General features: G+C 27.9%; 4 protein-coding genes across 4 annotated transcripts; 2 read left to right on the forward strand and 2 right to left on the reverse strand.

The window, feature by feature from the left end:
• Window positions 1-1459: 1459 nt before the first annotated feature.
• LOC129610023 (succinate dehydrogenase [ubiquinone] iron-sulfur subunit, mitochondrial) lies at window positions 1460-7776 on the reverse strand. Its single transcript, XM_055522327.1, has 5 exons — window positions 7722-7776; window positions 7572-7655; window positions 6858-7171; window positions 2419-2550; window positions 1460-2357 (listed from the first exon to the last, which is right to left on the reverse strand). The coding sequence occupies exons 2-5, from the start codon at window positions 7626-7628 to the stop codon at window positions 1961-1963; spliced, it is 900 nt and encodes a 299-aa protein (XP_055378302.1). The 5' UTR covers window positions 7629-7655; window positions 7722-7776; the 3' UTR covers window positions 1460-1960.
• A 511-nt stretch (window positions 7777-8287) lies between these two features.
• On the forward strand, window positions 8288-10371 carry LOC129610024 (myotubularin-related protein 2). The gene has a single exon (XM_055522328.1). It carries the CDS (start codon window positions 8402-8404, stop codon window positions 10244-10246), a length of 1845 nt encoding a protein of 614 aa, XP_055378303.1. The 5' UTR covers window positions 8288-8401; the 3' UTR covers window positions 10247-10371.
• A 314-nt stretch (window positions 10372-10685) lies between these two features.
• On the forward strand, window positions 10686-11687 carry LOC129610068 (cyclin-dependent kinase 2-interacting protein). Its single transcript, XM_055522396.1, has 3 exons — window positions 10686-10820; window positions 10891-11319; window positions 11427-11687. The coding sequence occupies exons 1-3, from the start codon at window positions 10754-10756 to the stop codon at window positions 11567-11569; spliced, it is 639 nt and encodes a 212-aa protein (XP_055378371.1). The 5' UTR covers window positions 10686-10753; the 3' UTR covers window positions 11570-11687.
• On the reverse strand, window positions 11593-12321 carry LOC129610069 (39S ribosomal protein L52, mitochondrial). The gene is made up of 3 exons (XM_055522397.1): window positions 12147-12321; window positions 11937-12085; window positions 11593-11873 (listed from the first exon to the last, which is right to left on the reverse strand). The coding sequence occupies exons 1-3, from the start codon at window positions 12184-12186 to the stop codon at window positions 11697-11699; spliced, it is 366 nt and encodes a 121-aa protein (XP_055378372.1). The 5' UTR covers window positions 12187-12321; the 3' UTR covers window positions 11593-11696.
• Window positions 12322-12574: the final 253 nt, after the last annotated feature.

Below are 12574 nucleotides of genomic sequence, written 5' to 3' on the forward strand. Positions count from 1 at the left end.
AAAATTCTTATTAAAAGTCATTACATTACAGTATTGCCACAATACAAGACAAAAAAATAGCAATTTGACAGTCATCGCTTTAATGAATAATTATGCTAACCCTATACACACTTCGCTTTTACTGTTAATTTTTAGCAACAAAGCATCGCTTTGTTTTTATTTTTCCAGTGTTTTTGTTTTGATGAAAATTTTAAATCTAAAATTAATTTTTTATTTAAAAATTTTGTTGAATTTTAAATTTTAAAAATTCAATTATGTATTTGATATTTTTAATATTTTGTCAATAAAAATTGTTACTTAATTTTTTGACAACTTTTATAATTTCAACATGAGATAATGACTTGAAACTTACTTAAAATAATAAAAACTGAAACTGAATAAGTTAATATATTATAAAAAAAAAAAGTTGATTATCAACACGAAAGGTAAAAAATTACCATGTTTAGCGTTACTTTTCAAATTTCATTCAAATAAGACGATGCATTCTACTGAAATATCAATGCGATGATAGAAGCGAAGTGGGTATTGCCTTACTTTGTGTACATTTTTTGAGCAGAATAAGTTATGTTAGCATTTTTGTAGGCGTCTTTAGACTCCCTTAAACAAATGCGATTAAACGCCGACTTAACTTGTTCAGCTAATAAAATTATATTAAGTAAATTAAAATTGTATTGCTGAATAAGTTATTTTATGTCAGATTTACAATAATTGAACTTATATCAAAAATTGGATTTATCAGGAAAAATAAATTTTTCAGGAAAACAATAAAACTAATTTGTAAAAAAGTATATATCGGTTTTATTTTTTATAGAACTTTTGACAATCAATAAAATTTTTATTAAAAGCTTAGTTTGAGTTTTATATTAAGAAATATTTAATTGAAATACATTATTTTGACTGATCTACGTACCTATACTCACCATGTAGACTCAAAATCACATATTAAAATGTTTTTAAAGCTATTTTTTTTTCGTTTTTTAAAATCCGAAGTTTTTTTGAGTTACCTTTTGTTTTAATAATTAATTTTCTTTTATATTATGCTAATTTTGAAGCCACCAGTCTTTGATTTCAAAAGATTAATAATACAATTATAATTTATTTTAATAGATTAAAATTTTAACTCATTTTTTATGTGTTAAACTTTGCGTTTTCAGACATGTTACGTACGTCATTTTTTCACACTATGTTTCTTCAACTTACAATCAAATCGTGTGAAACTTCGCTTTTTAAAAAATATTGAAATAAGGCAAAAAAAATTTTTCATTTGATTCAGCAATTGAATTTGCATTGCTGAATAAGGTAATTTCGGGGAAATTTAAGTTTCTATTGTTTTCTTAAGTTAGTTTCTACTGTATGTAAAATATGTACTGATAAGTAAAAATCCTTTATGATTATTTACATTTACATACATTATATCTACATTTAAAAGAAAGTAATATAAATAATAATAACACCAATATGACTGTTTTAGAAATAATTTATTTTTCATAACGAAATTTTAAAAATTTTACTGTTAATTTTTTAATCTCTCAATATTTTTCTTCAATATCAATTTTCAAGCATTTGAAACTTGATTTAAGCATAATGAAAGTATTCTCATATGTTTTAAAAATGAGTATTGTTCGCATGTTTTTTCTCAATTTTTTTAAACTATAAAAGTATAATTTTTGAAGGAGATTTCATCTTGGACAGAATTATTGTTGAATGTTCAATTTTTGTTACCGACTACGATACTTCAGCTTACGTTATTATTCATATATTATGTAATATGTAGATTCGAATGTAAAACCAAGCCAAAAATTTCCTTACCCATTCGCAATAAAAATGTAACCATTTACACTTTTCACGTAAATAATAACATTATGGTTAAATCAATTTTCAAAAATTAAATAAAAAAATTGTCTAAATAAATCAAGAAAAATATCAATTTCAATTATTTAAATATATGTACATATAATATTTATGAATTATGTAAAGCAGCTGTATCCATTTTTGGTGAAGGTTTCTTTTCTATTCCAGACAATAAAGTCTTAAGCTTAGCAATCGCCAAACCAGGATTTAATCCCTTAGGACATGTACGTGTACAATTCATTATAGTATGACAACGATATACACTGAAAGGATCCTTTAATTTGTCCAAACGTTCCTGTGTATTCTCATCTCGAGAATCAATAACCCAACGATAAGCTTGCATAAGAACAGCAGGTCCTAAATATTTATCACCATTCCACCAATATGATGGGCAAGATGTCGAGCAGCAGGCACATAATATACATTCATATAAACCATCTAAAGTTGAACGATCCTCAACAGATTGTAAGTACTGAGCCTTACCCTTGCTTTCTGTCGCTTCATTTCTAAACGAAATAATAATTTATATATATAAAATATTTTCATAAGTTAATCTTTTACACTTACTTTCGTTGAAGCCAAGGTTGAATTTTTCGATATTGCTCATAAAAATTATTCATATCAGGTATTAAATCCCTCAAGACATACATATGAGGCAAAGGATAAATTTTTGTTGGTTTGGTTGATACTTCAATTTTACTTTTGATTTTTTGTTATCATTAATAAATGTACAATAGTAAATAGAAACCATAAAAAATGAAAAAAATTAATCAATTAAGAAATTTAAATTTTTTAAATGAGTATTTTCAATATATTATATTTATAGTTATATTTATTTAAAATAAATATGTGAGCAATTGCAGACATGAAATTAAAATTTTTCAAAGAATTTTATAAAAAATAATTTTCTTATAAGACTGGTTAATCAATTGCATTTGAAACTTGTTTCAAAAATATGATTGTTCTCCCCATTAGGTACTTCCCATTTAATTGCTCTCTCCGCTATTATTTAAATGATGTTTATTTAAAATATCAACAGGTCATGAATGCATTGCTATTCAACAACAATTCTGCGCAATACCCCTATCATCTAACTTTTGGTAATCCTATCAACAAATAACTTATTGATCAAATATAATTTCATTTATAGTAAAATTTTATTTTGTTCGATTTGAAGTTCCAAAAAAAAAACATCAATATTTTTTAACTGTATGCCAGTAAATTTAACATAAAAAAAATGGATCCAAATTACATAGAAAATATTATCAATGAAATGGGCTGGGGAGATGGAAATTTTTTGCCAGTGGCAAATTTAGAAAATCAAAAACTTATGGAGAAAATTACTGAGCTGCAAAAATTTCGAAATGAAAAAGAAAATGAGCTTAAATCTATAGACGATAGAGCATCAAAATTAGAAACACATTTGAAAAATACTGAATGCTCGATTGATCAAAATTCTGTAAGTAAAATCTATGTTTTTATTCTTATATGGAATTGATTCTTTAATGAAATAATGAACAGAAATTGATGAGCGCTCACCGATCTGACATGAACAGTGAAATTCATATGCACAAGGTCTGTGAAAGAGAAACAAAGAAACTACACATAGATTTAAAAGATTTATCAAAAGAAATTGAGCATTGTGAATGTTATGATAGAGAAACATCAAGTAATGTTTTCATGGCTAACATTTTTGTTGATTAAAACTTGCCGTAGCAATATTTTTAGTTAATATTCTTCTAATTTTATATTTCAGAAAATATTAAAACATTTATAAAAAATATTGAACGTCTTACCCAAAAAATTAAATGGGCAAAGGTTTTGTTAGAAGAATGGAAATTGGCAATGGAAGAGGGTGATGAGGCAAATAAAATTATTGAAAAATATTGTAAAATTGATGAACAAAAAGCAACAGAGCTTGATAATCGTCGTAGAATTATTATAGAAGAGATTAATAAAAAACGTGATAAATTAATAGAAGTAATTGAAAATCAAAAATCTCTTGAAAAATCCTTAGACCGTACAGCTGAATTATATCGTCAAGCTCATATAGAACGTAGAAATATGGTTGACACATGGAAAGATGCTGTTAAAGTAATGGATCAACGTGAAAAAAATATACGTATAATAGAAGACGAACTTGATAATGCTATTGTTGTTAAAGAAGAAAAATTATTAGAATTTAAAGAAAATGAAGATTTTTTAAAGCAACTTATTGAAAATAATAAAGAAATTGAAATAGAAATATCAATATTTAATAGAGATATTTCATCATTGAGGCAACATTATGAAGATTTATTAAACATAATTTCCTTACGAGATAGTGAAAATTACGTACTAAAGAAGCAATTACAGGGTCTTACAAATAAACTTCAACAACAGCGCAATAAAAATAAACAGAATTTGGTGTTAAAAGAAGAAAAAGAAGCTGAAAATATTAAATTATCTGATATAATAAAAAATCTTCGTGATAGACATAAGAATTTTTTGAATAAACATTTATCTGCTACAGAACGTTTAAATATGGTTGAAGAAATGATTGAGAATGAAGAGAAGTTGAAAGAACAATTAACAAATGAAATTACAAGAATTAATGGACTATTATTTCGTTCACAAGAACGTTTGATAGCTCTAAAAAGTGAAGAAAAAATACTTGAGGTAAACAAACAGAATGAAAATGTCATATGACTTTTCAACATTATTTCTTTATCTTATCTTATTTATTTTTTAGTCTGAAAATTCAGGTTTAAATGCATCAATTAATTCTCTGAAATGTGGACTAATAAATATGAAGAAAAATGTTATGAAAGCTACAGAGGAACAATATGATTTGGTTTGTTATTATTAATTTTTCATACTTCGTATTAAGCATTACTTCGTATTTCTAATTACCTATATTAATTTTTTATCAGTGCATGAAAATTCAATTATTAGAAATGAAAATTTCAAAAATGACTGGCGTTACAGTGGATCTAGAAGAAACTCTTCGAAATGAAGAAAAACTTGCACAGTTGGAAGAAGAGTCGAATAAAGCAAATAAACAGCAAATAATTGTTCAAGGTCAAGTGAATAAATTGGAAACTGATATGAAAACGACGACAGCCTCGTACACTGAAGATGCTAAACTTGTTGAACAATTAGTAAAATATGTATAAAATCTTTTAAATTATGAATTTAATATTAAAATTTTGTTTTAGAAATATAAACTGAAAGAGTTGACCTTATATGTTGAAGTTGGTGAGAAACAAATAAAAGGAAAAACTTTACAAAATCAAGAAAAAATTGTTGAAATGAGTCTTTTAAAAATGCGCATACATGAAATGGAAATACAAATATCGAAATGCCAAAATAAAGTTTTGAACTTGGAAAAGTTCCGGATAGAAATGGAAAAAGCAGTAACCGAAAGAATGCTAAAATTAAAAATCGAAACTGAAGTACTACAAACAAAACGGAGACACTTACAGGAAGAGCGAAGCGCTTATAGAATGGATTTATCTGAAAGACAACTAAAAATTGATGCAACTATTAAACGCTACATATTATGCTTAGATCTTCTAGGTAAAAACGATGATGGAACATTAGTAACAGCAACTCAGTTAAAAATTGAAAACGCTCAAGAAAAGCAAATATTATTACTACAAGGAAATGAAATGAACGCGAAAGTTTTAAAAGCTGAACATGAATTAAAACAAATGGAAAACACTTTATGTCTATTAAATTTTTCAAACAATAAGTATAAGCAAAATTTTGAAAGAGCTGATGATGAAAGTAAGTTTCATAAATTTATAAACAATCCTAATTTACTTACTTAGGTAATTGAAAAATCCAACCATTTCGTAGGTACCGAATTAAAGGAATTACAAAAACAAGAGGAAAGCTATTGTAATTTTTTACTTCGTTTGAAAACATTGAAACATGAAATAGATGATTTATCTAAGAAAATTGATGAAAATGTTGAAACACGAGATACCATTGAAAGACAATTAGAAGAACAAATTCGAATTAGAGCAGAAAATTCTGAAATATTGATAAAAGTTCACAAGGAACTATTGGAACAGAAAACCAAATTACAAAGAGCTGAACGTGAAATTCGTTATGCAACTAGAGATATTCGTCAACGTTCTTTTACTGAAACATTTTTGATGCATTTTGAAAAAGACTTAATTCTTAAAGAATTATCTCAAAGAAATAATTCTGCTTTACAACTATTTGCTGATTTGATTGATTCAAATATTGAGATGGCAACAGATGTTTTAAGTTTACTAGATGATAAAGGTTTAAAATTGCCACAAGTTCAAGTTGTTAAACCAAGAAGTGCAACATCTTGGAGAAGTAATTATTCAGATATAACCATATCATGTTCTTCAAAAGGTAATTAAATTATAGATTTCTTACGTTTTTTACTTTATATTAAAATATTGACCTATTTTAGCGTTCTCGTCACTAATGTCTGCATCTTCAAGAATTTCTGGCGGATCGGAGGACTCTTCTGAAGGGCTCAGATTGGGTGTAGGAACATCTAGACCTAGTGTGATTTCAATTGATTTTCAACCATCGGAGTTATCTCGAGAATCTAGTCGAAGTGGAAAATCAAGCGGTTTTAAATTAAAAGGAAAAAAATAAGCCAAATATTTTCTATTAATTTCAGAAATATCCAAATCACAAGCATAGAACCAAACACAATGAAGTCCATAATACATAATTTGAAATAAATTTGAAATCATTTTAATCTCATTAAAGCTTTAGTAAAAATTACTTTTTGATTGTAGTTTGCAGAAGCAATATAGTTTATATTCTGAAGGAAAGAATACTATGGTTCTAAAATAAATATTTTTTTAGAACCTTTTGAATTCACACAACATTTTATCAATCACGCTTAAAATTAAGACATTCTCACTACCTCGAGCTACATATGTATATCCAAAAATTGTTTAATGGAAATTAAACTAACTACATATGTTTATCAATCTTCTCTCAAACAATCTTGTTTGGCATGTAAAACTTACCTGATGCATGCCAATGTATTTATACCTCCAATATTCATGGCACATGATCCACAAATACCTTCACGACATGATCTTCTAAAAGTAAGTGTCGGGTCGACTTCATTTTTAATTTTAATTAAAGCGTCCAAAACCATTGGACCACATTCACGCAAATTTATTTTGTAAGTTTGCATGTACGGTTTTTGACCAGGTTCTTCAGGGTTCCATCTATAAATTTTGAATTCTTTAATAATAGCCGCTTTAGATTCCTGGTTTGATTCTTCTTTGGGTTTAGCTTCTTGACCTTTAGTTGGAGTTGTGCAAACATAGCGGATCTAAAAATATTAAGATATGAGAAAATATTTTAATAAATTATACAATTATATGCATTTAAAATTTCCTACATATTATTTTTGCATGTATAATATAAAGATAGATACTACAATTGTTTTTTTTTTAAATAACATTAGGATTTGATTGTCTATTTGCACTAATTGTTAATGTCTCTAGTTCTACAAAAACTGAACATACACATACATATTATTATGTAAATATGCATTTGTAACAATTTCAACATATTGTGAAATAAAAATTAAGAAAGCTTATTATAAAATAAATTTATAAACATAACATTTAGTGTTCCTAAATAACATTCCTGCACTTATAAAACGAGTGCCACATAAAAATTATGTAACCGTATTGAGGCAAAAACAAAACTTTTTTTATTTTTATTACCTGCGAGAAAGCTCCTCTGAATATAAATTTGGATTCGTTGAGTGCAACTAAAGCCATTGTTTTTATGCTAGTGATAATCTATTTCTAGAATTAATAGTTTTTACTTTAAAAAGATCCTTTTATTTTTTTTAAATTTCTCTTCAAACTCACTTTTTACCAACGTTTCTAATCAACTGATCAATATAACTTCGAAGGATAACTCAATTTTGACGGTTAAGTTGACACATGTGCAAGTATTTATTTGCAATAAACACAATTAGCGCGTTTAGCATCCTTGGCTTGAATTTCACTAAATAATGTTTTTTCATTTTTAAAAAAAAAAATTGGAAATCTTCCTCAAATTTTCTAAAAACATAAAAAATGTAACTATTCAATTAAATGTTGTTAAAGAAAACATCTTTACTTTTGCCTTAAATTTTTTTCTCTTCATAAATCCATTCATATTAATTATTATAAATTTTGTAAAATTACCAGTATCTTAGACTTTTTATACTTCATCAAGTTGTTTTAAACCTTTAATGAAATGGTAAAGCAGATAAAGAAGAATATCACAACGATTTCGCAATTTAAAACTATAATATGCAAGTATATTCTGACCAACGACAATAAAAAGGTGCTGCCGTTGATTTTGCTGTGTTCCCAGAAAAATTTTAAAATTAAAAAATCTGATAAAAATATGAGGAGAACTGGGGTTGTCACATATTTTTGAAGTTGTCATCTTATTGGTTTTTTTTTCTATGTATGCATTAGCTGCCTTTTGTAAAAAAAAGTTTATAGAAAAGTTTGTGTTTCTTAAATAAATCTAGCGATTCAAAAGTTAAAATTTGATAATGGAAAAACGTTCTGATGCGGGAAATGAAACAAATGTCAGTGTATCAAAAAATGCAAGCTCTAATTCGTTAGACTCTTCCAAATCAAGTTCATTGAATTCAAAAACAGGAGTGGAAAATTCTGAAACTCGAGATCCACCCTTTGAATACTTAATTGGAGAAAAGGAGCAATATCAGAAAAACGATGTAACATATGTTTGTAATTATCGTGGATTATCATTTGGGACGTTGACCATTACAAATTACAGACTTCATTTTCGTTCACATCCTTCAACTGATCGTGATGTTTTAATTATTATTGATGTACCTTTGGGAGTTATATCCAGAGTAGAAAAAATTGGTGGTTCAACTTCGAGAGGAGAAAATTCCTATGGTATTGAAATATTTTGTAAAGACATGAGAAACTTACGTTTTGCTCATAAGCAACAAAACCATTCCAGACGTACAGTATTTGAAAAATTACAAACACATGCATTTCCTTTATCGTGTGATGGAAAATTATTTGCTTTTTCGAATCCAGAACAGTTTCCTACAGACGGATGGTCGGTCTACGAACCCATAGCTGAGTTTCGAAGAATGGGTATAAATATGACGAGCGATCCTTGGAAAATAACAAAAATTAATGAAAGTTATACGTTTTGTGATAGCTATCCAGCAGTGTGGGCAGTACCGAAAGCTGCAAATGAAGATTTATTAAGGAAAGTTGCACAATTTCGATCCCGTAATCGTCTTCCAGTTTTATCATGGATCCATCCTGAAACACAAGCGACTATTACTAGGTGTTCCCAACCTTTGGTTGGTGTTAGCGGGAAAAGGAGCTCTGATGACGAGCATTATTTAAATTTGATTATGGAAGCTAATGCACAATCTGACAAACTTTGTATAATGGATGCTCGACCTAGTGCAAATGCTATTGCAAATAAAGCAAAAGGTGGTGGATATGAGTCTGAAGAAACATATAAAAATGTTGAAATATTTTTTTTGGACATACACAACATTCATGTAATGAGAGAAAGTTTACGAAAATTAAAAGAAGTCTGTTATCCTACAATTGACGAGCAAAAATGGTTAACCGCTATAGAAAATACCTTATGGTTAAAACATATCAAATGTATCATGGCTGGCGCGGTTCGCATAGTTGAAAAAGTAGAAATTTTAAGCACATCTGTTTTGGTTCACTGTTCTGATGGCTGGGATCGTACAGCGCAATTAACAGCACTTTCAATGTTATTACTTGATCCATATTATAGAACTCTGAAGGGATTTGAAGTTCTTATTGAAAAAGAATGGTTGAGCTTTGGGCATAAATTTCAGCAACGTATAGGACACGGAGATAATCGGCATTCAGATGCAGATCGTAGTCCAGTATTTTTACAATTCATTGATAGTGTATGGCAAGTTAGCAAGCAGTTTCCAAACGCATTTGAATTTAACGAACATTTTCTCATAACAATCTTGGATCACTTATATTCATGCAGATTCGGTACTTTTCTGTTTAATAGTGAAGCAGAAAGAGTCAAAGAAGACCTTAAACATAAAACTGTGTCTCTGTGGTCATTTATAAATTCTTCACTTGACGATTATCGTAATCCTTTTTATTATGCTAATCCAGACGGTGTTCAACTAGTTTTAAAACCAGTTGCCAGTATGAGGCATATTTTATTATGGAAAAGTTTGTATTGCAGATGGAACCCAAGTATGCGGCCCCAAGATGCCATATATCGAAGAACTCGAGAGCTATTAGCTCTTCAAGAGCAACTTCAACGACAAGTAAATGAATGTCGAGCAAAAGGAAATCCAAGAGCAGCACAATCAAGTGGTAAATTAGCATCACCCTTGCATTAGATGATAAAACTTCGTACAAACTGCACACTATATTATTTATTAGAGCAAGAAGTAATAATTAAATTATCTGTAGAACTATCTTATATTATTAATTTTTATGTAAATAAACTGTATAAATATCTAAATGTTAATAGATTTAATTTTTACAAATCTGTATATACTACCTCCATAATGCAAATCTGTATATCCTACCTGTATTTGTATATACATACCTACATGATGTTAAAATACTACAATACTTTTAAAATTGAGGTTCTTGAAATTGTTGGAGCAGAGTTCCAGCACAATACATAATCTATTCAGCGACATTAAAAAGAATGTTATTGTTAATAATTATTATAATATATATACATATGCACATATAGATGTACATAATTTTATGAACTAATTTAGAACATAACCTCAAATAACCAAAATGTACTGATAGTGACACTCAACCGTGGAAGTGTACACAATAATTGTGTATGGTTAATGAAATTTTAAATGCAGAAAATATAAATAGCAGGAATGGCAACAGATAGTGATTTAGTTGACATGTTGGATCAAGTACCAAAAAATATTTTTCCAATAAAAGGTAATCTACCTAGTAGTCTATTCTACTAAAAAAACCGTATGCATATGTAATTTTATTTTAAACCATTTAGCTTTTATATCACCATCTAAAAGCCGAGAAAAACAAGATATTTTTAGTAAGCTAGAATCTATAATAATTGTTTTGATTAAAAATTATTATAAGTGGGAAGATGCTCAAAAACGGGGCACATCCTTATGTTCATCCATAGCAATACTAAAAACAAAAGCTTTTGAAACAAAGATTCCAGCATCCGAACTCAGCTTGTATCCGGATAATTTACAACAATATTGTGATAAGTTAGCTATTATTTTACGTATTTGTGAAGATGTAATAAAAATTACAGAACCTCTTATAAAGCAAACAAAAGGATTAGTACTTCTAAATAAAAACTCAAATGAAACCTTTTTTAGAACGTGGAGTATAGAAAATTTACAAGAATTTATAGAAAAAGTATATGAAATGTACAATAAGGAAATTATAATCAAACGAACAGTTACAGGTACTTATTTGTGTATTTTATTTACATAATTTGTTTTTGTGATTTTCTTGTTAATTCAAAACGAAAATTTCTTAAAAATTGGTATAATTTTTGCTCTTGAATTTTAGCTGAAATTGCTCATTGTCAGAATAAAAATAAATTATTAGTGTATGCGAAAGCATGGGAATATCCAGAATATACAGACGAAGATATGAGACTACAATTTAATTTTCTTCGGCAAGAAATAAAGGGACTCATTAAGGTGGAATGAATCGTCAATTATCAACTTTATGTAATAAATGCACATGCCTTAGTTATAACAAATTCAATAATTTGTACATATTTTTATTTAAATATTGAATCATAATTATTAAAATTAACTAGATAAGTAAATAAGTTTATTTTAACAAATGTCCTTTTGGTTTTAATTGCGCCGCTACTTGTTTCTCAATAAGCTCAGATTTTTCTTTTTGTAATCGGATATGTCGATCCTTAGCAAATGCTAGTTCTTTATTTAGATCTACAATCTTTTTTGCTATTTCCTTTTGTTTATCCAGCCGTTTTTTCATATTGCACTGCAAAACATTACCAATTTTTGGATTATATAAATTCTTTTATATTTAAAACAAATTACATACTCCCAATGGTGTAGGTCTACCATCCATATACGTATAATCTGGAAGGTTTGTCAAAGGGCCAAATGAATTTGGATTATGACCTAACTCCCTCCAATGATTGCTATTTTTATTGTAGAAGATAGTGCATGACGATATTTCCCTAGAAGTCCCTAATTTAAAAAGCGAGTTACATAATTGTTCTCAAATTATAATAATATCACACAAATATACATTTACTAATTATTCGAATATTATTCGGTTTCAAAAACATTTCAAGTTGTTAAACTGCGTCCGTTGTCTGCAACTGAGAAAATTTAAAATGCTTTTAAGCAATAAATAATAAACTCAAAAACAATTTTGCGTCAGTATGTTTCTGTTTACAAAATACAAATTTAGTGGTAATATAACCTAGATTAAAATTTGTCAAAAATGCTTTTGTATAAATAGTAGAGTGTCAAAATGCAAAATATGCACCTAAACGTGCACAAAAAAATTAACGTTTGGTTTTATGTTTATCCTCGCTTTTAAAGTAAACGTTACGTAAACCCAAATTTACTTAACAAAAGTTGCGACGGATTATAGGGTATTTGTAGATTGTAGATTGTAGATTGTAGATTCCAAGGGAACCGAGTGGGACAGGAGTAACCCCCCAAGCCATT

The sequence above is a fragment of the Condylostylus longicornis genome, unplaced genomic scaffold, assembly GCF_029603195.1.
Source record: "Condylostylus longicornis isolate FDR11 unplaced genomic scaffold, ASM2960319v2 ptg000043l, whole genome shotgun sequence".
NCBI lineage: Eukaryota > Metazoa > Arthropoda > Insecta > Diptera > Dolichopodidae > Condylostylus > Condylostylus longicornis.

Bases quoted from the DNA above. Each gene is read 5' to 3' on its own strand.
- LOC129610023 (XM_055522327.1), bottom strand. From the start codon at position 7,628: ATGGCTTTAGTTGCACTCAACGAATCCAAATTTATATTCAGAGGAGCT. The intron at 7,172-7,571 runs GTAATAAAAATA...TAATATTTTTAG, and splicing joins TCAGAGGAGCTTTCTCGCAG to ATCCGCTATGTTTGCACAAC. The intron at 2,551-6,857 runs GTAAGTTTTACA...AAAAATCAAAAG, and splicing joins AATACATTGGCATGCATCAG to TAAAATTGAAGTATCAACCA.
- LOC129610024 (XM_055522328.1), top strand. From the start codon at position 8,402: ATGGAAAAACGTTCTGATGCGGGAAATGAAACAAATGTCAGTGTATCA.
- LOC129610068 (XM_055522396.1), top strand. From the start codon at position 10,754: ATGGCAACAGATAGTGATTTAGTTGACATGTTGGATCAAGTACCAAAA. The intron at 10,821-10,890 runs GTAATCTACCTA...TAAACCATTTAG, and splicing joins AAATATTTTTCCAATAAAAG to CTTTTATATCACCATCTAAA. The intron at 11,320-11,426 runs GTACTTATTTGT...CTTGAATTTTAG, and splicing joins AATCAAACGAACAGTTACAG to CTGAAATTGCTCATTGTCAG.
- LOC129610069 (XM_055522397.1), bottom strand. From the start codon at position 12,186: ATGTTTTTGAAACCGAATAATATTCGAATAATTAGTAAAT. The intron at 12,086-12,146 runs GTATATTTGTGT...TTTTTAAATTAG, and splicing joins TATTCGAATAATTAGTAAAT to GGACTTCTAGGGAAATATCG. The intron at 11,874-11,936 runs GTATGTAATTTG...AATGTTTTGCAG, and splicing joins GTAGACCTACACCATTGGGA to TGCAATATGAAAAAACGGCT.